This window comes from Etheostoma cragini, chromosome 1, assembly GCF_013103735.1.
Source record: "Etheostoma cragini isolate CJK2018 chromosome 1, CSU_Ecrag_1.0, whole genome shotgun sequence".
Lineage (NCBI taxonomy): Eukaryota > Metazoa > Chordata > Actinopteri > Perciformes > Percidae > Etheostoma > Etheostoma cragini.
In genome coordinates this window covers 6954450-6978885 of record NC_048407.1, presented here as the reverse complement: position 1 = coordinate 6978885, position 24436 = coordinate 6954450, and the positions used below count along the sequence as shown (strand labels likewise).

General features: G+C 38.5%; 2 protein-coding genes across 3 annotated transcripts in view; one reads left to right on the top strand and one right to left on the bottom strand.

Annotated features, from left to right (window-relative positions):
• The window catches only part of LOC117946386 (anoctamin-9-like), a 48576-nt gene extending 45311 nt beyond the window's left edge, over nucleotides 1-3265 (top strand). For both annotated transcript variants that reach the window (XM_034874628.1, XM_034874546.1), the window contains exons 20-24: nucleotides 180-324; nucleotides 485-604; nucleotides 1380-1473; nucleotides 1565-1677; nucleotides 2774-3265. In XM_034874628.1, coding sequence (XP_034730519.1) covers nucleotides 180-324; nucleotides 485-604; nucleotides 1380-1473; nucleotides 1565-1677; nucleotides 2774-2807 — 506 coding nt within the window. In that variant the 3' untranslated portion in view covers nucleotides 2808-3265. The remainder of the gene's footprint in view (nucleotides 1-179; nucleotides 325-484; nucleotides 605-1379; nucleotides 1474-1564; nucleotides 1678-2773) is intronic.
• Nucleotides 3266-6922: 3657 nt separating this feature from the next.
• The window catches only part of LOC117946075 (intestinal mucin-like protein), an 18460-nt gene continuing 946 nt past the window's right edge, over nucleotides 6923-24436 (bottom strand). Inside the window, exons 2-20 of the mRNA XM_034873957.1 lie at nucleotides 23677-24416; nucleotides 21769-22031; nucleotides 21027-21198; nucleotides 18659-18906; nucleotides 18313-18496; nucleotides 15709-15916; nucleotides 14586-14758; nucleotides 14207-14276; nucleotides 12746-12867; nucleotides 12600-12631; nucleotides 12346-12514; nucleotides 11612-11707; nucleotides 11117-11157; nucleotides 9615-9902; nucleotides 9229-9327; nucleotides 8857-8985; nucleotides 8729-8768; nucleotides 8476-8596; nucleotides 6923-7330 (exon numbers count right to left, since the gene is read on the bottom strand). Of these exons, the coding sequence (XP_034729848.1) occupies nucleotides 7129-7330; nucleotides 8476-8596; nucleotides 8729-8768; nucleotides 8857-8985; nucleotides 9229-9327; nucleotides 9615-9902; nucleotides 11117-11157; nucleotides 11612-11707; nucleotides 12346-12514; nucleotides 12600-12631; nucleotides 12746-12867; nucleotides 14207-14276; nucleotides 14586-14758; nucleotides 15709-15916; nucleotides 18313-18496; nucleotides 18659-18874 (2190 nt within the window). The 5' untranslated portion in view covers nucleotides 18875-18906; nucleotides 21027-21198; nucleotides 21769-22031; nucleotides 23677-24416 and the 3' untranslated portion in view covers nucleotides 6923-7128. The remainder of the gene's footprint in view (nucleotides 7331-8475; nucleotides 8597-8728; nucleotides 8769-8856; nucleotides 8986-9228; nucleotides 9328-9614; nucleotides 9903-11116; nucleotides 11158-11611; nucleotides 11708-12345; nucleotides 12515-12599; nucleotides 12632-12745; nucleotides 12868-14206; nucleotides 14277-14585; nucleotides 14759-15708; nucleotides 15917-18312; nucleotides 18497-18658; nucleotides 18907-21026; nucleotides 21199-21768; nucleotides 22032-23676; nucleotides 24417-24436) is intronic.

Here is a 24436-nt window from a genome sequence, read left to right as displayed (position 1 = left end):
TTATGAATTCCCTGTGCGGCGTCCTTGAGTGCCAAGAAAGGCGTCTTTAAATAAAATGTATTATTATTATTATTATTAGATTGTAATGCATTTACGTGTGTGTGTGTGTGTGTGTGTGTGTGTGTGTGTGTGACATCACTGTGTTCTGTATGTAACAGTTCTGTCTCCCCTGTCTGCAGGTGTGTGGACAAAGGTGCTGGAGGTCATCGGTGTGTTAGCAGTGATTGCTAACGGTCTGGTCATTGGAATCACATCAGACTTTATTCCACGCCTCGTCTATCGTTACCTATATGGCCCATGTACCAATGGAAGCACTCAAACACAGTCAGTCATGTTTAATTTAATTCCATTTTTTATTTCTACTTGTTATTGATCCACAGTGGGCAAATTACAATGTACAAGTTTCAGCTGGTAGAAACACCTAATAAAAATGTCAGCAGCCTGTGTTTGTTCTCATTATGCTTGTTTTGTGCTCTTGTTGCAGCTGCATGCAGGGCTACATTAATGACACTCTGTCCACGGCTTTTATGACACATCAAGCAGTAAAAAAGGACTTTGGTTTAGAACAAATGGTCTTAAATGGCTTCAATGTCACTCAGTGCAGGTAAAAACACCTTAATCTTATTGTACTGTACCAGTGTTTCCCACAGACTAATTTGTGGCGCTGCACCAAATAATCAACACCGCCGCCACACATTGCTTTTCGGTATTATATATAATATCGTTATATACATTTTTTTAACACTATTTAAAACACGCGTTTGCACAAAATGCATTTCCTTTCCCCACTCTCTTCTGTCTCTGTCACTCTACACGTACACATACACAGCCCTCCCCTCAGTGCACACTGCGTCCATGAAACAGTGTTGCCAACTTAGCGACTTTGTCGCTAGATTTAGCAACTTTTTTTTTACAAAAGCGACTAGCGACAAACCTGGCGACTTGCTGTAGAAAAGACAGTGACTTTCTGTAAAAAAAAAGTTCACCAGTATTATTCAGCGAGTATTGTCTCTCCTGTGGCCACCAAAGTGGTCACCTCTCTCTGAATCTGATTTGTGAGGGGCAGAGTCGAACATTTTCCCTTTGTAGATTTTTTTTTTTTAATTTCAAAGATAGGCTACCTAAGTAGTAATAATAATATAAAATAAATTACTGTATTGAATTTGTGGTTATTTGGCTAAGGTTTCAATTTCTTTCTATCTACCTTGCTGACACAACCACTAAAGCTTTATGCAAATAATTGCATAATGACAAATTGCTTCATAATCTGTGGGAAACACTGACTGTACCGTACTCCTTCCAAACAGAATAATTATTTAGAGTCACGTATCTGATAACCAGGACACACTGTGTGTTTGTGTTTATGTGTGTGCTTGCAGCTACAGAGACTACAGGAGTGATGAGGACTACGCTTTGACGTCTCAGTTCTGGTTGGTTTTAGCTGTGCGCTTTGCCTTCGTCATCTTGTTTGAGGTTTGTACTCTTTCGATTAGACAGTGTTGTCTATTTGAACTGAACCTACCAGTAAAACGTTTCTGTCTATTTCTTATGTGTTTTTCTGCAGCACGTTGTGGTTGTGTGTAAGTTCATAGCTGCCTGGTTCGTCCCCGACAATCCCACTCAGGTGAAGAATGATCGGCTGCACGACAAACTGGCTCGACTAAAAGAGGAGATACGGTAAGTCACAGAACCAAGGTCAAGAGAAGAAGCTAAAGCTCTGAAAATACAAAACTGTGCGGTGGGAGCACTGTCAGAACATCTTCTAAAGTTGTATCCTCAACTGGAAGAAACTGCAGGCCAGTAATTACCAACCAGAGGTAGTGCTTCTACATTTGCCGCGGTTTTGTGGAAAGAAAGAGCAGCTCAACTAATTTGAAAAACAAAAATGTTTAATTTGATTGGAAGGATACATACACGTATTAACACAAGGTCAACTGTAACACGTGGACACTACATCTTGTCGTTATGTAAGAATGTGTGAAACTAGTGAGCGGGTGAGCACAAAGGTTTAGCTAAAAGTAATGAATAGGTAGTAAAACTATCTATCTAAAAGTAATTACAAAACAGTTTGAATGATTAGCTAAAGTAATGGAGAAAAGGTTAAAATAATTCAAATTTAAAAACATATTGCTATTGGTTAAAATAGTTGTCTTAAAGTCGCGTTGATGGATACAGTATATAGTTGAAACATTCAGCTTCACTCTAAGTGGTGGTATGGTAGCGCGATTGCTGACCAAACCAACCTCAATATTGACACTTGAATTGTATGACAAATTTAACAATATCCATTTTTTATTAAATTAATAGTGTTATACATTTAGAACATACATTGTGACGGATGAATGGGTATGTTTGTTCATCTGACAGGGCTGTGGGGGTACCTCAGACCAAAAAGGTCGGGAACCACGGCTTTAGCAGTGATAAGGTGGACATGTTAAACAGCATATTACCATTAAGGCAGTTAGCATGTTAGGAAAATAACCACTTCGTACTATTGTACATAGTTAATATCTAAAAACTTTTGATTACTTTGGTTATGGCTTGCCTTTTTTCAAATAAATTCTATAAACCACAACTCTTAATCTAAACACAATTGTTTCCAAAAAGGATTAGTGTCACTGATATGTTCAGTCTTTTCTCACGTCTCTGTGGATCTCCACCTTAACCCAGCTGACAGTTTGACGTTATTACATCACAATCTCACAGTGACACCAGTGTGGCTCCACACTCTTCTACTTATTCTATAATGTGTGCATGTTTGTTCTTATTTCAGTGAAATGAAACGCAGCAAATCAACAGAAGTCTGACCAACAGTGGACCTCAGATCTGCCTCCACTAAAGAGTCCTGACTGGTTTTAATGTGTCAACGGGAAAGATGATGTATTCTTTTTATAAGTTATGTTTGAGATTGGACTGTATTAAACTGTGTAAGGTGTCAGGGTTTCATTGGACTTGTTTTACTCTGCTGATTTGTCACTACACAACCATTACTACATGTGACAACACCTAACAATCATGTGATGTTTTTATATTGAAATGTAAGATACATTATTGTCATTTATTATTGTTAATGAGTTTTTGTTATTCCAAGTACCAGGGTCACAGGATATCTTGGTAGAGAATCAACAACCTAAACTGTTTTAACCAGGGTTAGATGAGAACATAATTACTGCACATCAGGGCCTAAAGTTAAGTACTGGCTTTTGCCATCAAATTTGTTTTTGTCTTATAAAAGTGAAATACAGGAAAGGCATGAGCATTATTTTTGAACTTGTTATACATTAAGCATTCCTTCCAAGATTTTGCGGCCTTTTTTTTTTTTTTAGATTGTTGCGGCCCAAAATACCTGATTTTGCATAAACGTTGTATGCTTTTTGTATGTTTGTTGCAATGAAGTTGCGGAAGACAGAGAAAGTTGCAAAAAAAGTAACGTTGTTTTATTTGTATAGTTTTGAGGAGAATATATTGACTCTAGGCTGAGTTTTTCTAGTACCTTACCAATAAGTCTGAGGATGCTGCAAATGAAAATGGCTGGTGAATTTAAGACAAAAAATTATCATTTATTGAATGAATCAAATTTGAACATGTCTGTCAGTAGCTTATGATCTTTACATTGTTAGTTAATTTTCAATCCTGGGCTGGGACACATTCATACGGTTTAATAAAGTTCTTATTGGACTTTAACTTATCATATTGCACTTACAATAACGAGCGTAGCTGTCTTCAATTTAGGTCATCCTGTAGCCTACATCTCATCCCCGTTTTTTTTTTTTTTCACATACTGATAATATTGTCTGGCACGTAGGACTGTTGGGATTGGTTGAAGTCGTGCAAAACTCCGGTTATTGGTCAAATTTGCAAAAAAGTTGTGGTGATTGGTCAAAATTGCGGGTTGCACCAAAGTCGCAGGGATTAGTTGAATATGCTTAGATTGTCGCAAATTATGTGTGCCTATGTTGAATTGCTGGGGACATAAAAATGGGGGGAGACAAGAGTTTGTTGCTAAGACAGAAACAGGTCTTAAACAAAGTTAATTTTCTCCTGATGTGTCTGTCTGAAAACCAAAGTTACGGATGTAACTATGGTTATATGAATCCTGGATGACCGCCAGGAAGTGTTTCATACTGAATATAAGAATATAAATCACCTGTGACCTCAGGGTGACCCTAGCCAATGTATTAAGTTTCAGTGTTATCCCTGAGCTTATTCCTTCTCAATCTTCTTGCAGGTTCGCATGATTCATAGGATCCAGGATTCATAGAACCATAGTTACCTTTGTAACTTTTGTTCTATTTCGTCCTTACTGCCAGTGTTTCTCACACTCATACCAATAGAGTCACAAGAAAGCTGAAGGACCCACATCAACTTTATTGCAAAAAAACATACAAAAGACAATGCAACTTTGATTGCAAGTTTTTATAAAAGCTCCTGCGAAATCATGCATTTGGTCCGCAACAATCTCAAAAAAAGCCATGAAATCCTGGAGGGACTGGTAAATACATTACACTCGCAAGTGATACGGCTATGGTAAACATTAACACAGAGCAAACACACTACCGTAAGAGTTACACGTTATCAGGATAAGGACATTGACGTCATACAGCGCAGCAAAAGCGCTAAGCAACAGTGAAACAAACAATTGTGCACAGGAGAGAGCAATGAACACACCCATCACTGACACCATGTTAACACCACAAAACAAATCTTACAGAGTGTAGAAGCTATGAGTGGGTCCGGAGCGTCTGCCAGTCCTGGGCTTCGTCCATACCAAACTGCAAACACACCTTCCCCTTCTTAATGGGCCCCCCATTAAGAAGGGGAAGGTGTGTTTGCAGCTCAGCCACAGCCAAGATTAGAGGGCAAAAAATCCGCAACTCCAATCATAATCGCAAGTCTACAAGCGGCCAGCATTGTAACAATTCCAACTAAAGCTAATACTACCACAAATGAAAAGATGACCTGCTTAGCGAGAACATGAAAAGAAATGAGCTCGGGGTTGACACTCAAACTTAATACCTTGGCTAGGGTCACCCTGAAGTCACAGGTGACTTTGTTGATATAAATACTCAACCTGTGCAAGCACAATACGGAATATATTCAGTGTGAAACACTGCGTCTGGTGGTCATTAAGGATAAAATACAAAGGCCATTTTGTTGTCAGTGGCCCTCATTTCTGTAAAGTATGGCCTAAAACAGGCACAGGACAGGCGTAATCTGATTCCTATGCAAAGCTCGTCATTTATCAACATGATTGTAGGCTGCAAAAAAAATCTCACGTCTGTTCGGACCTTGTGTACGCATGCTGGTTATAGTGCACACTCAGCAATATGGGTTGTCCCAGACATATAAAAAAGTGCAGAATATTATAGGCTGTTCAGCCAAAATAATTTCAAATGCCTTGAAATGGCATCCAAAGCCTAAACAATGTGGTAAATAAACGGTCAACTACCATTTGAATGGATCAAAGAATAGCCAAAGTGGCAAAGGCTCAACCAATGATCAGCTCCAGGAAAATCAAAGAAGACTTTAAGTTACACAGCAAATCTATCAGATGGAAACAACCCACATGCACTGAATTCAAGCCACAGTATACTGTGAAGAGAGTAAAGTATGGTGGTGCAAAAGTCATGTTATGGGATATTTTTCATACTGTGGTGTTGGGCCTATTTATTGCATACCAGGGATCATGGATCAGTTTCAATACATCAGAATACTTGAATAGGTCATGTTGCCTCATGCTGAAGAGTAATGCCTTTGAATTTAGTTTTTTTGAACAAGACAATGACCCAAACGCACACCAGTAAGCAAGCACAGTCTTGGTTCCAGATGAAAAAGATTGATGTAATGGATTGGCCATCCCAATCCCTGGACCTCAATCCCTTAGAGCACTTGTTGAGTGACATCATAAATGCGTTTTTTGAGGCAAAACCCAGTAATGCTTAGGAGTTGCGTAATGTAGTTCAATCGTCCTGGGCTGGAATACCTGTTCACAGGTGCCAGAAGTTGGTCGACTCCATCCAACACAAATGTAAAGCAGTTTTCAGAAGTAATGGTCATGCAACTGAATATTAGTGCAGTGATTCAAAGTAAAGCAAATCCTTTGGGACGTTTTTTTTCAGTTTATACAGTTAAATGTTTGACTTGGTAAAGCAAAATGCAAATACTACTATTTTTTTTAACAGAATATTCCCTTTTCTTTATATTCTGTAAAGGTTTAACACAAACTCATCAATTTTGGTCATGGTATGATTTGGAATTGAATGTGCAGTGATCCAATTCCAGTTGTCTTCAGATTAATAGCAGTGTGTTTAAAGAAAAAGTGAATTATGCTCCAAATCCTTAAAATAGCTTTTTAATTTCATACTATCAATGCATTTTGGAACACTGCACATTCAATTACAAATTAAAACATGACCAAAAGTGATCAATAGCTACTGGAACAGGAAGGTCATGTCCTAAGGAAAGCTAATTGTGGGACTGGCTCTAGTGGCTGTATTTCTGCACCAAGGCTGAATTTTGGGGGGGGGGGCGGGGGGGGGAATATAAAAAAAAGTCTAATCAACCAAAACTTTCGCGACCCCCATGCAGTACCTCTGCGGACCCCCTAGGGGTCGCGGACCCCCTGTTGAAGACCCCTGGTTTAGATTGATTGGGGACGCACTTCTCCATCATACCCAAAAATTTATAAAAAAAGATTTTATTTAAAAAACTAGGAATGTCTTGAGTCTGGAACGTCTAAAGGCTGAATAGGCTGGAAAGTAACTTTAATAACCTGGGAAGAGAATCAAACAAAAACAGCTAGAAGTCATGGACATGCAAAAGCAAAACCTCAGAATCAGTTTAAGCAACAGTTTTCCTCAAAGAAGCCTTCAAAATGTTATTAATTATTCCCCAGGGATCAATAAGAATATCCATGCCAGTGTTCATATTGCAGAAATACTTTATTAATAATCATCTGAGAATTCCTAAAATTAAGAAAGTTTACATCACAGTAGTATTTTGTGACACTGAAAAAGAGCACATGTTAAGCTATAAATAATAAAACTTGACAAGAATAAGAAGGTCTAACATTAAGTCTTCCTTAGTGTTTGTAAGGTTTCAGTCCAATGTAAAGCCGTAAGTAGTTGATCAGCGTCTCCTTCTGCGCTGTTCTTTGGAAGTTGTTTCCGCCACACACTCTGCTTTGGTGCAGCGGCACGTCTCCACCACGATGTAGCTGTGCTGGACCTTGGAGCCGTCGCCACAGGTCAGCTCCACCTGCTTCTGACTGGTTGTGGCTTCTTGGCAACACTCACACTGGTGTATCATCTTGTTAGCTGCTGCAGAATATCTGCAAACACCCAGACAGAAAAAGACAACACTCTACTGATTACAATAGCTCCTTCAACAGCCAGTACATAAAAGGTTCTTATCCTGTCAGGATGTTACAACTGGATTTCGACCCAAAACCCATCTGTAAAACAGGGGTCTTATAGGTGGGTCTTTAATTAAGTATTGTGATTTAGTGTTGTGCTGTCATGATGCTTGTTACTAGTTAGAATTTCCTACAGTAACGTTCTTACAGGAGTGACAAAACTTTTAAAGCATGGCAGTAACATATGCTAATATTTAATTACATATTGTTTTGTCTTGTAATAGCTGTCAAAATGTCAATTATAATCAAGAAATCAGACAAATGTAACCTTGCTATCTAGCAAGATATTTCCTTTTAGTGAACAGAGCAGTTTTCTCTTTGAAGTAAAGCTGAGATATACCTATTATGAACTCTAACTATTAAAAGTCACTTGTACATTGCTATGTTTCAAGGTAATATGATCAATGACACCAAAATGATTAAGGTCTTCTGACATGTTTAGTGTCTTCCATGCCACAAATTAAGCCATGATAAAGCTAATATTAAAAAGTAGTGATATTATCAGATAGAATTATAATAGTTTGATATGACCGGTGTGGTAAACCAGGACATTGTTAGTACCCATACCTTCCAAGATAAAATAAAGTATATTAATTTGAAGTACACCATCTGTTGACTAGCATCTATGTTAGTAGCTAGCCTACAAAGAACTGTCTAGGTCACCACAACTTAGGAAGATGAGAGGACTCAGGATGAGAAGTAAAAACCAGTTCAGGTCCATCTAAAGATGTAACAAACATGAGGTAATTGTGGGCATAAATGTGTTCAACTCACACCGTTTGTGTGTGTGTGTGTGTATATATATAAATATATACATACATGTAGACGTTTTTACAGGATTAACCATTTTGATTAACCATATAAAAAAGTGTGTAGTAGAAGTTGCTACCAACCCTGCCTTTAAGGAGTACAAAGTGCTGAAGCAGACATATTGCAGTGAGGCAGCCACTGCTGACAGCCACCTTTCACACAAACTCTTTTATCCCACTTCATAGAAACTGAGCTTCAAATCATAATGGTGTTGCCAATGAAGTGGAACTTGCAATGCTTAGTAGACTTACATGGATGAGCTGCCACAGTGTCCCCCACAGGAAGACATGTTGACCAGCTGCGTGCTCTTACAGTCGTTCACAGTGATGACTGTCTGCTTACTCTGGACCTCACAGATGCTTCGCAGCTTGCCTGGAACACACAGTCTGTTAAACTCGGACAATGGCACATGCTAGACAGAGTTGTTCTCTAAAGCTAGCTTCCTATACTAAACCAATTCATGATTTTAGATTTAGTAGCTACAATCTAAATACTGTGACCTACATCTTTTGCAGCATCCATTCGAGTCAGTTGTCTCGGTGCCCTGGAAAATAAAAACACACATCATGTGAGTCAGATGGTTGTGTTTGGGGGGGGGGGATTAGGCTAGGGTTAGTGTTGGATTAACTCACAGGTTCACAGTCCAAGGGGTTAAAGGGTGGACAAGTGCTCTTGGTTTCCTTGGTAACAAGCTGTCCATTGATCTTCTCACAGGTATATTGTACACACTTGTCATTTGCAGGTACAAAAGTGTTGCCAACCTGTACCAACAGAAAAAGCAAGTCACATAGTCAAGAACAGTTATTATAACAAAGTCAGCAAGGGATATTCTTTAACATAGCAACACAACTTTTTACCAATTCTACCAAGAACTTACACCATCAACAGTATTTAGTTCCATTTCAAACGTAAACAACTTAATCTTCTGAAAAAAGTTATACATTGAACATCTCAGCCTAGTGATTACAACTGTGAAGAAACACTCACAAATCTGCAGTACTGACCTCAATGATAATGATTGTGTTGTCAGGTGTGGTGACACTACAGCTCTTTGGAACACACTTCCCACAGCACTTATCAGGTACAGTCTGATATTCATAGCCCTGGAGACAGAGTGAAAGAGTGAGAAAAAAACTCTTTTGCTTTGTAAAAAAAATACTATTATGTAAAGTGTGTGGTTGTGCACTTAAGTGTCGATTTGTGTGTTAAGCTTATTTTTTTGATGTGATGTGATGAAACTTTGTGACAATCTGGAACATATACACACACACAGACACAAACACACACACACACACACACACACACACACACACATACACATACACACAAACCTACTGTATGTAGCTGTACCAAAGAATGTTGCCTTTAAGTAAATGTGTCCCTAACTTACTTCAGAGCAGTTTGTGTTGCAGAAAATGGGTTTGCAGGTAATGATGTTCAGCTCTGTGATGGGATCCATTTTGGATCCACAGTAACATTCCTGGCAGGCCCCAGGTCTGAAGGACTCTGATGGTGCTGCTGTTGTTCCTGATGGTTGTCCATCTCCTGATGGGGCTGCTGTTGTTCCTGATGGTTGTTCTGCTCCTGATGGGGCTGCTGTTGTTTCTGATGGTGATGTTGATGGTGCGTCTAATGGTGGTACCGATATTGTTTCTGGTGTTGGTATTTTGGCACCAGGCTATAGAATACACATTGATCAACCATTTATTTTAAACATCAAGTCAGTATTTAAAGGAAGCTTTCACACTTGTACTTAAAAGGTAACCCGACACCACAGTGTCAGGAGTTCCCTACAAGAGCTAAATCTGACTCTTCTTGACTCAGAGGGGCGGCAAGCTTTAACTTCAGCCATAGATATGGGTACTTTTCACCAACAAACTAACACTGCACTAATTTCTGTTGTACCCAAAAGGGCAAAGATCTTATGGATTCCTCAAATTTCAGGCCCATCGGTCTCATTTTTGACTGATATTAAGCTTTATTCCAAAGTCTTGGCACTCCTCTAAAGAGTACTTTATTGAGAAGCTAGTCCATCCCGACCAATCAGGTTTTATACCAAAGTGTCGTGCTTCAGACATTGTACGCAGACTATTTCATATAGAAGCCAGAAACCTTCCAACAACGGCAGCAGTTTTATAAGTGGGCGCAGAAAAGGCTTTTGCCCGCCTAGAGTGAAACCACTTGTGGCTTATAATGGAGAAGCTAGGTTTGGTGCTTATTTTATATGCAAATCCCACGGCCATATTCTCAACCAATGGCTTGCATTCTCAGCCATTTCTCATCGAGCAGGGTTCTTAACAAGGATACCCACTTTCCCCCATGCTGTTTGCAATCGCTCTTGATCTGTTAGCCCAAGCTGTGAGGCGAAATATAATCTGTAATGTCCAGATTTAATTCAACAGCAGCTCAATAAAATCATTTGCAGATATTTTGATGTACATCGGTGATTTTGAGTACTATAATCCAAAAATTCTTAAGATCTTCAATGAATTTGGCTCAAACTCCAGCTATAAATTTAACTGGAATAAATCTACTCTTCTTTCATTGAACAACAGACATGTGGCATCAACTATTAGTGGTACAATGCCAACCCAAAGCAAAATTACTTATTTGGGCATCATACCCACATCACTACAGTGAGTTGTCCATGAAAACTATAAAACTATATTTAGTAACGTTCAGAGTAATCTGGACAAGTGGTCTGCACTGCCGCATCACTACGGTCCAGGATTGTTGTTGTTAAAATGACTAGTTCCCAGTTTGAATTTCTTAAGTACAATGATCCCCTTACCACCATCAATACACGTCTGGAAGAAACTTAAACATAGACAGACAGAGGTAGAAACTTAGCAGAAATTTCTTAGATATGTGGAGTTTAGACTGTGTCCTTACCTTGTACTCAGTCATGTCATATACACATACACCTTTAGGAACTGCAAAAACAAACAAAAGACATAAGGTTAACACTGACACTACTTTATTGGATTAGTAATATAATGTACATGTGTGCTGAGCTAGGCCAATATCTGTACTGCAAGCACAGAAACAATTGTACTGATCTTATATTGTGTGTAATTTAGGTAAGACAGCAAACACGTGCTTAGTGTGAAGTGAAGATAAATATATTATAGCTTACATATTTGTCAAAGAAAAACATAATAATCCTTCCACATTCAAACGTTTTGTTGATGCAGCTTTCAGCTATATTTTACATGTTTACACTGGCAAAACAGGAATGCCAGATTGTTTATTGCTCTGATATTTTCCGTTGTTGTGGAGTTCTTTATCAAAAATCTCTTGCAAGCTTACTGAGATTCTTCAGGACACAAAGTTCTGCGTTACATATTGTTCACCAGCGGATAATCTTGTGTTGATAGAGTCACATACCACACTCGTAGGATTGGCAGCAGGTGCTGTTGGTGACGTCAAGTTGGAAGCCAAGTGGGCAGGTGATAGGAGCAGGACACAAGTTTACATTGCACTCTGTTGGGGACAAAATAATAGGATGATTATAATATTTGAACCATAATGGAATTTCTGCTTGATTAGATTAACTGCAAGTTAGTGGGAGACTTTGCAGAGACTGAGGCTCTCTTTTTCAGTCACTGCTATTAAACAGATCAACACCTGAATGAAATACCTCAATGCCTGTCCTGAATTCTATTGTATGGGGAATTGTTTTCTTTGTTTGTAAATGCATTCATTTCTACTAGGGCTGCAACTAACATTTATTCACATTATCGATTAATGTATTGATTATTTTCTTGATAAATCCATTAGTTGTTTGGTCTCTAAAATGTCAGAAAATTATGAAAAATGTAGATCAGTTTTGTAGCATGAGAGAAAAAATAAACACAACATACTGTATATACAGTGGTAGGTTCTCACTTAAACAGTGGTTGAGAATAATTAAATAGTAAAGTAAGACCCCATCTGCAACTTGTGTTGAGATCGGGACAGCCAAAACTCAACATAACTTAACTGTTCAGATGGTAACACCTGTACCAATGGAATTCAGTTTGCAGTGTTCGGTCAGATGCGGATCATATTTTAATATCAGGTGCAGAAAAGATTTAAAGTTCTACACCAATCCCCTGACAAGAAAGCCTTATACAACTGACCACAAGAAGGTGTTGTGCAGCAGCCATCTGTCTTGTTGACCAGCTGCTGGCCAGGTCCGCTGCAGTTAGGGCTCTGTACTGATGGGCACTGAACAGGCAGACACTGAATGCTCATGGAATCCTTGTCACACATACAGGTGTTGCAGTCACTTGTCCATGTGTCACCAGGCTGTTTAGAAGACAGGAAGCAGTTGAGACACACAGCTCACGCTTTGCTAGTGTAAATGAATATATGTGACAGGCAGAGTTTTCACCTGTTTGGGTTTTCCATCAGGTCCAACACAATCTACAATTCAAACAAAAACAAGTATTTGTAGATTTGAAAGTAGGTATGAAAGTATGCTTTTGAGAAAACAAATTTCAATGACTTAATTAATATTTCTATTGGATCTCCTCTTACCACAAGTGGTAACACACGTGTCATAAACTGTGTTGAATAAGATGGTATCATGAGGACAGAAGCAGCCCTCTTGAGTGTAGTTAGTCGCTGATTGGTTATCTGCCTGGAACCTGTTGTTGTATCTGATGTCAGAAATGGAAATACTGGTTATTACAGTGGTGTGAAGATGGTGTAAAATGTTTTAAAGAATGGTCACATAACATGGCTTAAAAACCACAAATCCTTAGCACACAATGACAAGAATAATAAAACAACCACCACAAAGGACATTAAACATAATTTAATTTACTAGTGCAGTGCCCGTTTGGAGCATGTGCCTGTTCAAAACGGGCCAATTGCTTGGTTCCCAGTATTGCTGCTTGCAGCGTTGTTGGGTGGTGTGCCCATTCAAAGCGTTGTAAAGAACCACTTATCCAAAGGTTAATGGTAAATGTTTACATAATGTCTTTCAACCTTACATAATGTCCTTACATAATGTTTACATAATGTCTTTCAACCTTACTGGACAAAGTACATTACTATTTGCCTCTTAGTCACCCACTCACATTCACCAATGGTGGTGGAGCTGCCATGCAAGGTGCTGGCCTGCTCATCTGGAGCAAATTGGGGTTCACTGGCTTGCTCAACCTCTACCGCTCTATCCCCTGAAACACAGCTGCTGTGACTACTTCACACTCAACACTGGACTCCCATTGATCCTCAGCAATGTACCTGCCATGTGCAAAGTCAATTGGATGAACGTTTCTTACATTCTTTACAAGTATTTGGATTTTGGCTCAAAAGTATTCAGTGTCTTTTTTTCAAATGTTGTCAATGTCAACACAGTCACAATCCGACTGAATGGCAAGACAAAAACAACATCATACTTTATAATGATTCTAGTAATTATAGCATGATAACTTTAGCTTCTTGCAAATTGTCGCCCATGTTTTCTCCTTGTGTGAGGGAGCTATAAATGTAAATGTAAATGTGCTGTATTTATATAGCGCTTTTCTAGTCTTAACAACTGCTCAAAGCGCTTTTACATCTACAGGAAACATTCACCATTCACACACATTCATACACTGTGGCCGGGGCTGCCATACAAGGTGCCACCTGCTCATCAGATAAACATTCACACACATTCACACTCCGATGCGCAGCACCGGGGGCAACTCGGGGTTCAGTGCCTTGCCCAAGGACACTTTGACAATGACTGCAGGGGCAGGGATCGAACCACCAACCTTCCGATTGGCAGGCAACCGCTCTACCACTGAGCCACAGCCGATAGGGATGTAGCAACTCACCGCCCCTGCTCCTATACAGATCCTTTGCAACAGTGTGCTGCGTGCGACTTATGCACATGAATTGTCTCGATTTATAGTTACATTACAGTGGAAATGTGAGCACATGAATCAGGAAAGATGTGTGTAAATGATCTAAAAAACACACACTGTTAATATATTCTTCATACATTCATACCTCTCATTGCATGTAGGCTCTACAGTTGGACCACAGGCCATGTACACCTTGTTATTTGGACACGTACGCTCTGTAAAATGGAGATTATATTACATTACATGTCATTTAGCTGACGCTTTTAAGGATTTTAAAGGATTACATTTTAAAGGATTTAAAGGATCTTACAATTGCTATATTTCAGAAGTTGCACGCCTCTGGAGCAACTAGGGGTTAAGTGAACTAGGGGTTTAGTGTCTTGCCCAGGGACACATTGGTTGATGTATTAAAGGAATGTATCATATCCACTGCGCCATCCCCACCAACCAACAAAATTATTTTTAAACTCCAGGCAACTCTATATACACACATGCATTTATGCTCTATTGACTATATATCTTACCACATTGCCCATTGGTTGCACTCCTCCAGTCAATACAGACACCTGCATTAGAGCAGTCAGTGGCATAGGCCTCCAGGCTGGAGCAGGTGTTGTCACCATTGTTGCAAATGTCAGACACACAGGATTTTACAAATGGTCCTGGGGGTATGACTGTGTTGCATGGTGCAAAAACACTAGAGGGAGCATACAAGCCAAAATAGTGTGTCAGGAAAGTTTTCAGAAGACTTTGAATACACCAGATTAACCAGAAAAATATCAACATTATCTAAGATGTAATGAAAGCCAATAAATTATTGCCATTGTGCCTTCTCAACGAGGGCACCATGGCTTTGGAATGACCTGCCTGAGGAGATAAGGCTTGCTGAATCTGTAACTTCTTTTAAATTACTTGTTAAAAATACATTTTTTTATAGACTTGGTTATGTGTGATGCCGTGTTTGTATCCAGGTTTATGACCTAATGTTATTGCCAGTATTATTATATAATTTTGTATAATTTTATTTTATTATTTACTCTTGTTTTTGACTATTATTATTCTTCTTCCTAAAAAAATCCATGTTCCCATGCATGAAAAATCTCCTCCCACATTTTTGGCTCTATTGAAACCAAACTTCAAAAACTTTATCACCAGACTGTCCTCCACAAAATTAGTATTTAGATTTTTGAAATAAACTTACAAAGAAAATTGAGCCCACAGTGCATTTAAATGTTACTTACTGCGTACTGCATACTGTAAACAAATACTGCCATTTCTTCCAAGCTAAATCTTTGATGTTTATTGAATATTTAGTGTACAAAGTTTCAGAATATTATCTAAAAAGTGAATTTAAATCTCTCTGTTTTTAATTGTGTTCTAACCTATGCCATTTCAATCAATTTAAAATAGAGCAACTTTAAATATCAGGTTGTCACATCTTTGTAAAAAATAAATTACTGGCATCCCCATGTTGTCTACACAAAGTACACAAATTCTCAGATTTTTTTAATGAGAACTATTTCACATTGCAAACTGAATAGGGGTATTTTACAGCAGAAACTTTATAGTGGTTGTGATTGCAAGCTAACAGGATAGAGGCATCATTAGCTTTTACTTTATTTTTTAATACTATGGGGTTCCCCTTACCTGCTGGTTAGGAGATCACAAATGGCAGGTTTGCAAGTGGGCTTTGTTGTTGTGTATAGTGGTTTTGAGGTGGTCAAAGTAGGCGGTGGGGTTGTCGGTGTGACACAGGGTGTACCTGGGACTTGCCACTGGCCTGCGGATTCTGAGCAGCTTTCTACCTGGCCGTTTGGAGCGCGGCAGTCGTTGTTATGAAAGTTGTCACAGGTCCCTGGAAAAAAAGAAGCAGGAGGATGAAGCCAGAGCATTGGGGTTCATGCAGGAGCCCGTCGTTTCAACAGTAAAACAAAATAAGTGTTGATCTTAAATAGGACGTGCAAGGGAATTAAGATAATTTGTGGTGTTTAACAATTTTTACTTAGGTACAAACAAAATTCACAAGTGGTCCAGACCTGTCAAACGTGTACAGTATCTTTCTTCACAGACTCACTTGATTTAAAGTGTAACTTTCTTTTTCAACATGGACCCTATTTTCCCATGTTTTTGTGTCCAAGTGACTGATGGTAACAACAATCTTTAACAATTGGTACAGCATTAAAGGAGAATTCTTGTCAATTTCAACACGTTGCTCTGTTTTTTTTTTTATTTGTAGTGCTATCAGTAGCTAGACAAATGAAAACAATCGGGGCTGTCTACACCGATTTATCCCCCTGCTAGATTATACACCCAACAGGCTTAAGAAGAGCAAGTTTTAAACGTGTTTAGCCTCTAAACATGTTAAAAATGTCATTACCAGTGCCTAGCTATGTGCAGTTATTTCTTCCAAGTGAACACAGTGAATTTGATAGCAGTAGATGTGACAGAAAGGCATAATACAACTTTTATGCCTTTCTGTCACATCTACTAAAGTCACAGGTCACTCAAGCCAGATGAAAACTCTGTTGATGAAAGTCAGTTACTTAAACTTCAAGCTTGCATTAAGGAAATAAAGTCGTGGGTGACGTACACTTTCTTGCTGCAGACCAATCTAGAGGTATTGTGCTGGACCCTAAACAGTGTTTGCAGCATTCGCCTAGACCGGTAGGGGAAGGTGTCTTTCCATAGACACGGCATGCCCCCTCTTTCCCTCAGCTTCTAGTTGTCAGATTCATCTGCCAACCCTTACAGAGCTGGCTCAAGTTTGCATTGGACAAGCACTGTTATGCTACTAGAGTTTTAGACTGCCGATGGACTTCCTTTGCCACACTAAGCTCCTCTCGCTTTCAATCTGTGTGCTTTCATGTCCCAGTAATGCTTGTTACTGACTTAGTTAGGGGGAGCTTATTCGCTGGAGTCTTGTGTTTTCTTGCCTCTCAGATTTCCGTGGATTGGGACACCTAAATCCCATTTGGAGCTGCTGCCGTTGTCCAGCTCTACTAATATTAATGTAGTGATGGTTCTATTATCTTTATTGCTACTGTAATTGCCACTATTCATCATGCCAACTGCTAAAATTACTATGAATTATATATCTCTATATCTGTATCAGTATCTCTTTGTCCCAACCAAGACTCAGGGTTTTCTGCCTGTATAAAGAACGTTTTTCCTTGCCACTATTGCACCAAATGCTGGCTCTTGGAGGTGAATGTTGGGTCTTTATAAATTATAGTGCGGTCTATACCTACTCAATCTGTAAAGTGCCCTGAAATAACTCCTGTTATGATTTGACAGTATGAATACAATTTATTTAGTTGAAATTTGAATTCAAAGTCAACAGAAACAAATTACAACTATCGAAGCGGTCTTGGTTTATCTTTTCACTGTTACAACTGTTGTGTATTTAGGCCTAATATAAGATACGTAGTGAGATACACCTGATGGATTGGGGGCAACTTTAGCTTTCATTGTTTGTAATAGCCATGCTGCTGTTGGACTAATAAACGGTAAATATTCTGATATAGTCCGGGTTATCATTGTTATATCTAGTAACATGAAACAGTGTATACAATCAATATACAATCTATCACTCTGGTGTGGTTGGAATAAACCCTTATTCACCCATTTATATGTAAAAAACTTGATGGATCAATACATGCTAAAAGTATTGTTTACCTAAATGTTGTCTGGTGGGTTTGGTAATAGTGATTTCTGAGCTGTTTCATGTTAAACAAAAACAATCTTACGCTTTAACAAAGGTCTATGTCTGTAGGGATCCTTTACATAATATTGTCAGACACACAGAACAATAATCAGACCCTGTCACTGCCAAAAACAGCTCTTTAAGTGGATGAAATAGAAAATAAACATTTGCCCTATAGGATAACATTGCAGCCCTGTTCAAAGCTGCACGCTCAATACTGAACAAATTTCAATTTTGTTCACATTAGCAACTTAGACATCATTGCATGGGAAACTTAGGTCCAGGTTAAAAAAGAAGAAAAAATTACTAAAAAAAAGGATAATTACTTAATTTAAAGGAAATTGTAGTTTATATAAGAAGCCAAAACTAAAGATCAGGTCTTTTCTCTCTGAACATGATCTCAAGAGGGTCATCCACGGACATGATGTTAGTGGTGCCAGTATGAACAATGTGGAATGTGGACAATGTAGATAGAGGGACAGAAGTCAAGGATAGCAAAACAATAGAATAGTTCAATAGGTTAAGAATCACATGTTATGCTAACTCACCACACTGTCCCTCAGTGTTCCCACCAAAGAGGGAATAGGAAAGGTCAATGCTGAACGAAGAGCCCGTATAGACCACTTTTGTGTTGATCTCCGGTATCTCCAATGTGATCACCATATCTGTGCTAGTAAGGCGTAGGACAGAATTTGTATAGGCGGGATAGATCCGTTTCTGGTTCACATACACCTGTAGGACAAGGAGACAAAACACATGAGACCTGACTGTACCGTGCACCACGTAAAATGTATTTGACAGATTAACATTAAATCAGTTCTCTCAAAATAATTAAGTAGGTGAGATACTAACACTAAAATAACAATGTATTTAACAATTCAAATAGTTGCTTACCACATTAACCGCTGATCCTGAAGTATTCAACTGAGTCAAAACTACTGTGTAGGATAAGTATGTAACAGTGAGAGCCTGGGGACAGAATGTGCTGTCTGAAGGGTTACAGTCATGGTTATTAACTATGATGTTCAGGTTATATTTAGTAATAATTTCTTTGACCAGGTAGTAAGAGCACATCTTGTTGAAATCGTATGATTTTCCATCAAATGTCATGTAGTGGGATCCAGCCCAGACACTGCACACACCTGCAAGGTAAGAAGAACTGTAAGAAGAAGTAACAACTGGAACAGGGAGAGAACATAATTACCTCCAACAAGAAGGATTGTTTTTTTCATTGGCAATAAATAATGTATAATAATACAGAATCACTTTAGTAGTTAGATGATTTAGCAGCCACACTACTACTGAAGTAATTTTTTGGTAAAATAGTGGATTGACCGAAGAAACACATGAGAAACTTTTGATGTAAATCTGGACGTGACCATTTGTTCCTAAATGCTGAAACAAGACAAATTGTTTAATTTCCCAACTGCTCCTACAAATGTTATCCAATATTAATCACATTTTCTAGATAAGTAATTTGAATAATAACATTGGTTTTGTGATTTGCCATGCCATTTTCCTGTAAATGGTTTGATTATTGAATGAATGATTGGTGAAAATAAATGTGGATTAAATATAAAATGTAGCTACCAAACTCCTATTTTATAAGTTATGAGAAACAAAAAATTATAGGCTTTATTCAATTAACACAATTACTGATTGTAATGCAAATGAATACTGGTAGACGGGGTATGGTGGTGTTTATCAAACTTTAATTCGGACTTGACTATCGATCAGGGGCATTTCTAGGAGGTTTCTTGAGGAGGTTCGGGACTTAGCCCGGACCCATTCAACTAAACTGAATGCAATGCAAAACGGGGCTTGGCTTGCCCAGCTTGTTAATAGCCAGTGCATGTTTATTTAGCTTCCCAGTTTGTAGATTTAGCTTAAATAGCAACAACATTTGGCCTAATCATAACTGGCCTGGCAACCCAAAGGCCAAGGTTTTACTTCCAGATTTATGTGGTGACTTATGATGTTGGAGGTTCCCCCCAGAAAATGTTGTGCATCAAACACTTAATTTCCTGCATTCTGGTGGATTTTTATGCCCCTATTTCTACCTTTTTTTGAATCAATGTGTGCTGGAATTACACACACACAAACACACACACACACACACACACACAAACAATCACACACATTGAATGCAGGAAAAACTGCAGATGAGACATACAGGATGACCTAAATTGAGGAAAACTATGCTTGATATTGTAAGTCCAATGAAGTCCAATAAAAATGTATGAATGTGTGTCCCAGCCCAGGATAAGATATTAACTATGTAAAGATCAGCAAGCCACTGACAGTGACAGATATGTTCATATTTGATTAATTCAATAAATTATAATTTTTGTCTTAAATCCACCAGCCATTTTTATATTATACCAACGTTTTCAGCATTCTGAGGCTTTTTGGTAAGGGCCCTAGGAAATCCCAGCCCAGTGTAATTAATTAATAGTAAAAATTATCAATAGCAAGTTTAAGTAATAAGTTTCCTTTTATTTTTTAAGAACTATCCTAAAAATGTTTTTTTGCAACTTTTACTGTCTTCCGCAACTTCCTTGTAACAAAAATATAAAAGATATCGCAAGTTTTATTGCAATTTATTACAAAAGCTCTCGTTTATCTCATATTCTGTGTCTCTATGATCCTATCCGGCCGTATTCTATGATCCTATCTTGTCCTATTCATGGTAGCCTACTCGTGGAGATTGCGCCATCATCACGTGCTGTAGACGGGGGGCCCGCCTTGATAATTCTGCTTAAGGTCCCGTGTTAGCTCTTTACGCCACTGCTCCATGTTTTTGAGTCTGAACCATTGACTGGAGAATTCGCGTCACAGGAACTTCAAACTAAATCATTAGTATTCCACTCCTAAACTTTGTGTTAGTGTAATCAATGTATAAGACTGATTTGGCTATGATTCCTCCAAAAATTACACACAGCTTTCCTCACATAGAGAAGGTTGCTAGGTAATAGCAACAAATACAACATGCTGGTGAGACCCCGCACAGCTGCCCATTCTATTTGCCTCGGAAAATATAGGCAACAGGACAAAGTTACAGTTCTACAAAAGAAAAATTTAGAACTGTGAGTGCCTTGAAAAATATGTTTTCCTTATTTGCATATGCCATTGTGTTTGTTTTTTTATTCAATTATACTAAAAAATAAATTTAAAAAAATAAGAAAGATGGCGAGAGAACCAGGGCTATTCATCAAACATTCGGGATTGTAGTCTGCATTTAAAGATTGAAAGGTGTACTTACATTCACATTCATAGTGGAAGCAGCATCCGTTGTCATCATAGACTTTGACAACTTGGCGCCCGTTGGCACAGATGGGTTGTTGTACTGTGGGACAGGGAGTAGATGTCTCTGTGACTTTGCCATTGGTGCAGGTAGCTGTGGTGCAGTTGCTGACCGTCCAGGATTGTCCATTCTGGATGGGTATCGACAAACAGTAAGTTGTATAGGAAAACACGGGTGTGTAAAACAATAAAGGTTAATGTGTTGCAGTTGTTTTCCGCGTTATTCATTTCCTAACCACAACCGTCCCGTTGTTGACGTGTCTCGCGTGTGACGGTTCCTTTCCCTGTTTTATTTTTTCCTAACCACAATTGTTCCGTTGTTGTGGCCGGTGTTTCGGGGTTTCATTTCCCTGTTTGTCCATGACCCAGCCTTCATGACCATAGGTGAGGGTAGTTTAGTCTGAGGTTAGCCAGAGTTTGACTGAGAGAGGCACTCTTTGATCCACTTCTATACTCTATATGCGTTTTTCTGCCGGCGTGTATGTAGGGAAATCTGGGCACTGGTAAGATGTAATGAAGTTTAACATAGCTCATTTATGCATACTACTAATATCATAATGATACAAATTTGGTTAAATATTGGCCAAGTATCCCTTTAGGTTTAACTGAAAAGTCCCCATAGGTGTGTTTCTGGTCAGCTACTAAAATGCAAGACTTTTGGAAACACAATCCTAAATAAAAACACATTTTATCTATCACACCTTTCTTGGTGGATTCACATCGTTGCAGTCCACAGTGGTTGTAGATGGGGTTGTTGATGGAGTGGAAGTAGAGGTAGGAAAAGTTGTGGTGGAAGAAATTGTTGCCTTTGTAGTGGTCCCATTTACTGCAGTGGTAGAACGTGCGGTTGTGCTGGGTTGTGTTGTGGGACATAGACTGGATTCTGTCTCAACTTTACAAGATGCATTGCAATATGCAACATAACACCATCCTATGCCATCAGTGACATTATAGACCAAGTCCCCTGTGAAAATCAGAGTGGAGAAAAAAGTTTTGTATACCAAATACTGATTTATAAAAAATATATATTGTTAAGAGAGAGAGAGTGGGTGAAATTAGCCCTACTTAAAAAAATGCAAGGGACTGTGTTACAAAAAGGGGACTTTTATTGTGAAAGGTCTGTATTCTGAGTTGCAACTCTGATTGCTTATTAATGATTCTTTAATGATAAAGAATCATTAATAAGCAGTTCCTGAATATCTCTGAATTCCGGACTATACAGTAGATAATGATGTCCACACAGATTTTGAGAATTCCGATGAAACTGCAGATTTTCTGTAGATTTTAAACCAAAACATTCTTTTTTATCTTAGAACATTATTGTATCACGTTATGAGCAAAAAGATTGCGCAAAAGTCCACAGATTTTCATTCTGGTTAAAAACTGTTAAAAAAAAAAGCTTTCCATTTGGGTTTGATGGGGATTTACCAAATTGAACAGACCATAACATCATATTTAGAAACATTTTGTCAATAATTAGTTCAGATGGCAGCTGGAACACTGTTCAGTTAACTGTCAGTTCTGTAGAAACTTTTCATAGTTTGTTTTATTCTCTCAAGTGTCTTAAGATGTGTGTGTATGTGTATGTGTGTGTGTGTGTGTGTATGTGTGTGTGTGTGTGTGTGTGTGTGTGTGTGTGTGTGTGTGTGTTTGTGTGTGTGTGTGTGTGTGTGTGTGCTTTGTGGGTCTGCTTTTCTTCTCACTGCTGACTGTGAGAATGCGCCTGCCAATTAGAATGCACAGATATTATAGGCCCATTTGACTTGATCAGCGGCTATCGCCACCCAATGCATGCCAGTGAGATTTGTGTCTGAATTCATCCCAAATTGCACTGATGTCATGCACACGTGGACAACAATAACATCACGAAATCAAGGCGCCCACACTTTTTAGAGCCAGATGTCACCGGTGCTCTCCACCAATGCTGAATTATAACATATTTATATATTATTGAAACAATTATTATACAATAATTTTGTGGGAGATAATTTCATGTGGGTGTTATCTTTTGAGAATGTCTGTGTGTAGGATAGTGTGTTAATGTTGTGTGTACTATTAAATGTATATCTTTATAAAAATGAATGGAAACCAAACTGCCATTAGTGGGTCCCAAGTGTTTGGACAGTTTTCATGAATAGCAAAATATCGCAAAACAATACTACAAACAACATAAAACTAAAGTGTGCAATTCCTAAGGGTTGGCCATGGATTCTACAGAAATGCTGTATTGTATTCTGTTTAATCAACAAAAACCAAGCTTATGTCTTTTTAAACCTTAGTGGAGTAGACTGAATACACATTCATTGCACAAAATAAAAATGTACTTCTGTGCAAAATTGTACATATGCTAACGGGTGATAAGGTCACTGTCCAATCAAATTTATGAATTGTGTGAACAATAGCATAATGAAATAGAGAAAAAATGACTTTCCGGCTTGAGGCTTTGAATGTAATAAGGACTAAATTAATTTTAGACCTTGGATGGGGTGAGTAAAGATTAAATAAAGATCTGAAAAAGAAAAAAATAATAATCTCTGCAAACTTCAATGGTTAGAAGGTGTAATAAGAAAAAACTTAAGAAGAAATGGAAAGAAATAATGATCACCTACCAGGACGGTGTGAAGTCCCGTTGACAATGCACACACATATTGTTGTAGATGTGGTAAACAGTGATGGTGTAGAACCAACTGTGGTCCTGGCTGGTAGGGTAGTATAAACAGTTATGCTGCTTGGAAGGGTCTGTGTTATTGGGGCAATGGATGTTGTTGCTTGAGCTGTAGTTCTTAACGTTCCAGTGGAAGCTGCAATAGTTGTTGTTTCCAAAAGAGATGGTTTAGTAATTACAGTGGATTTGGGGTTTCCTGTGACTACACCAATTGTTGTTGCAGGGCTTGTTGGCACTAAGGTCGTAGTTTCAACCACAACTGTTGTAGAGCTTGTTTCTGGGCCACTGGTGAATTCTTTTGGTGGTATTGTTGTTGCAATATTTGCTGTTGTCTTTTCTGATGCTGTTGTCTCTACAGATTTGGTTGTGGCTTCTGTAGATATTGCTGATGGTACATGAATAGTTGTGGTAACAACAGAATGTTTGGATGTCACAACTGTTGTTTCAGGGCTTGTTGTTGTAACACCTGGCACTGAGGTTGTAGTTTCAACCACAGCTGTGGTAGAGCTTGTTACTGGGCCAGTGGTGACTTCTGTGGGTGGTATTGTTGTTGCAATATTTTCTGTTGTCTTTTCTGATGATGTTGTCTTTTCTGATGCTGTTGTCTCTACATATTTGGTTGTGGGTTCTGTAGATGTTTGTGATGGTACATTAATAGTTGTGGTAACAACAGAAGGTTTGGATGTCACAACTGTTGTTTCAGG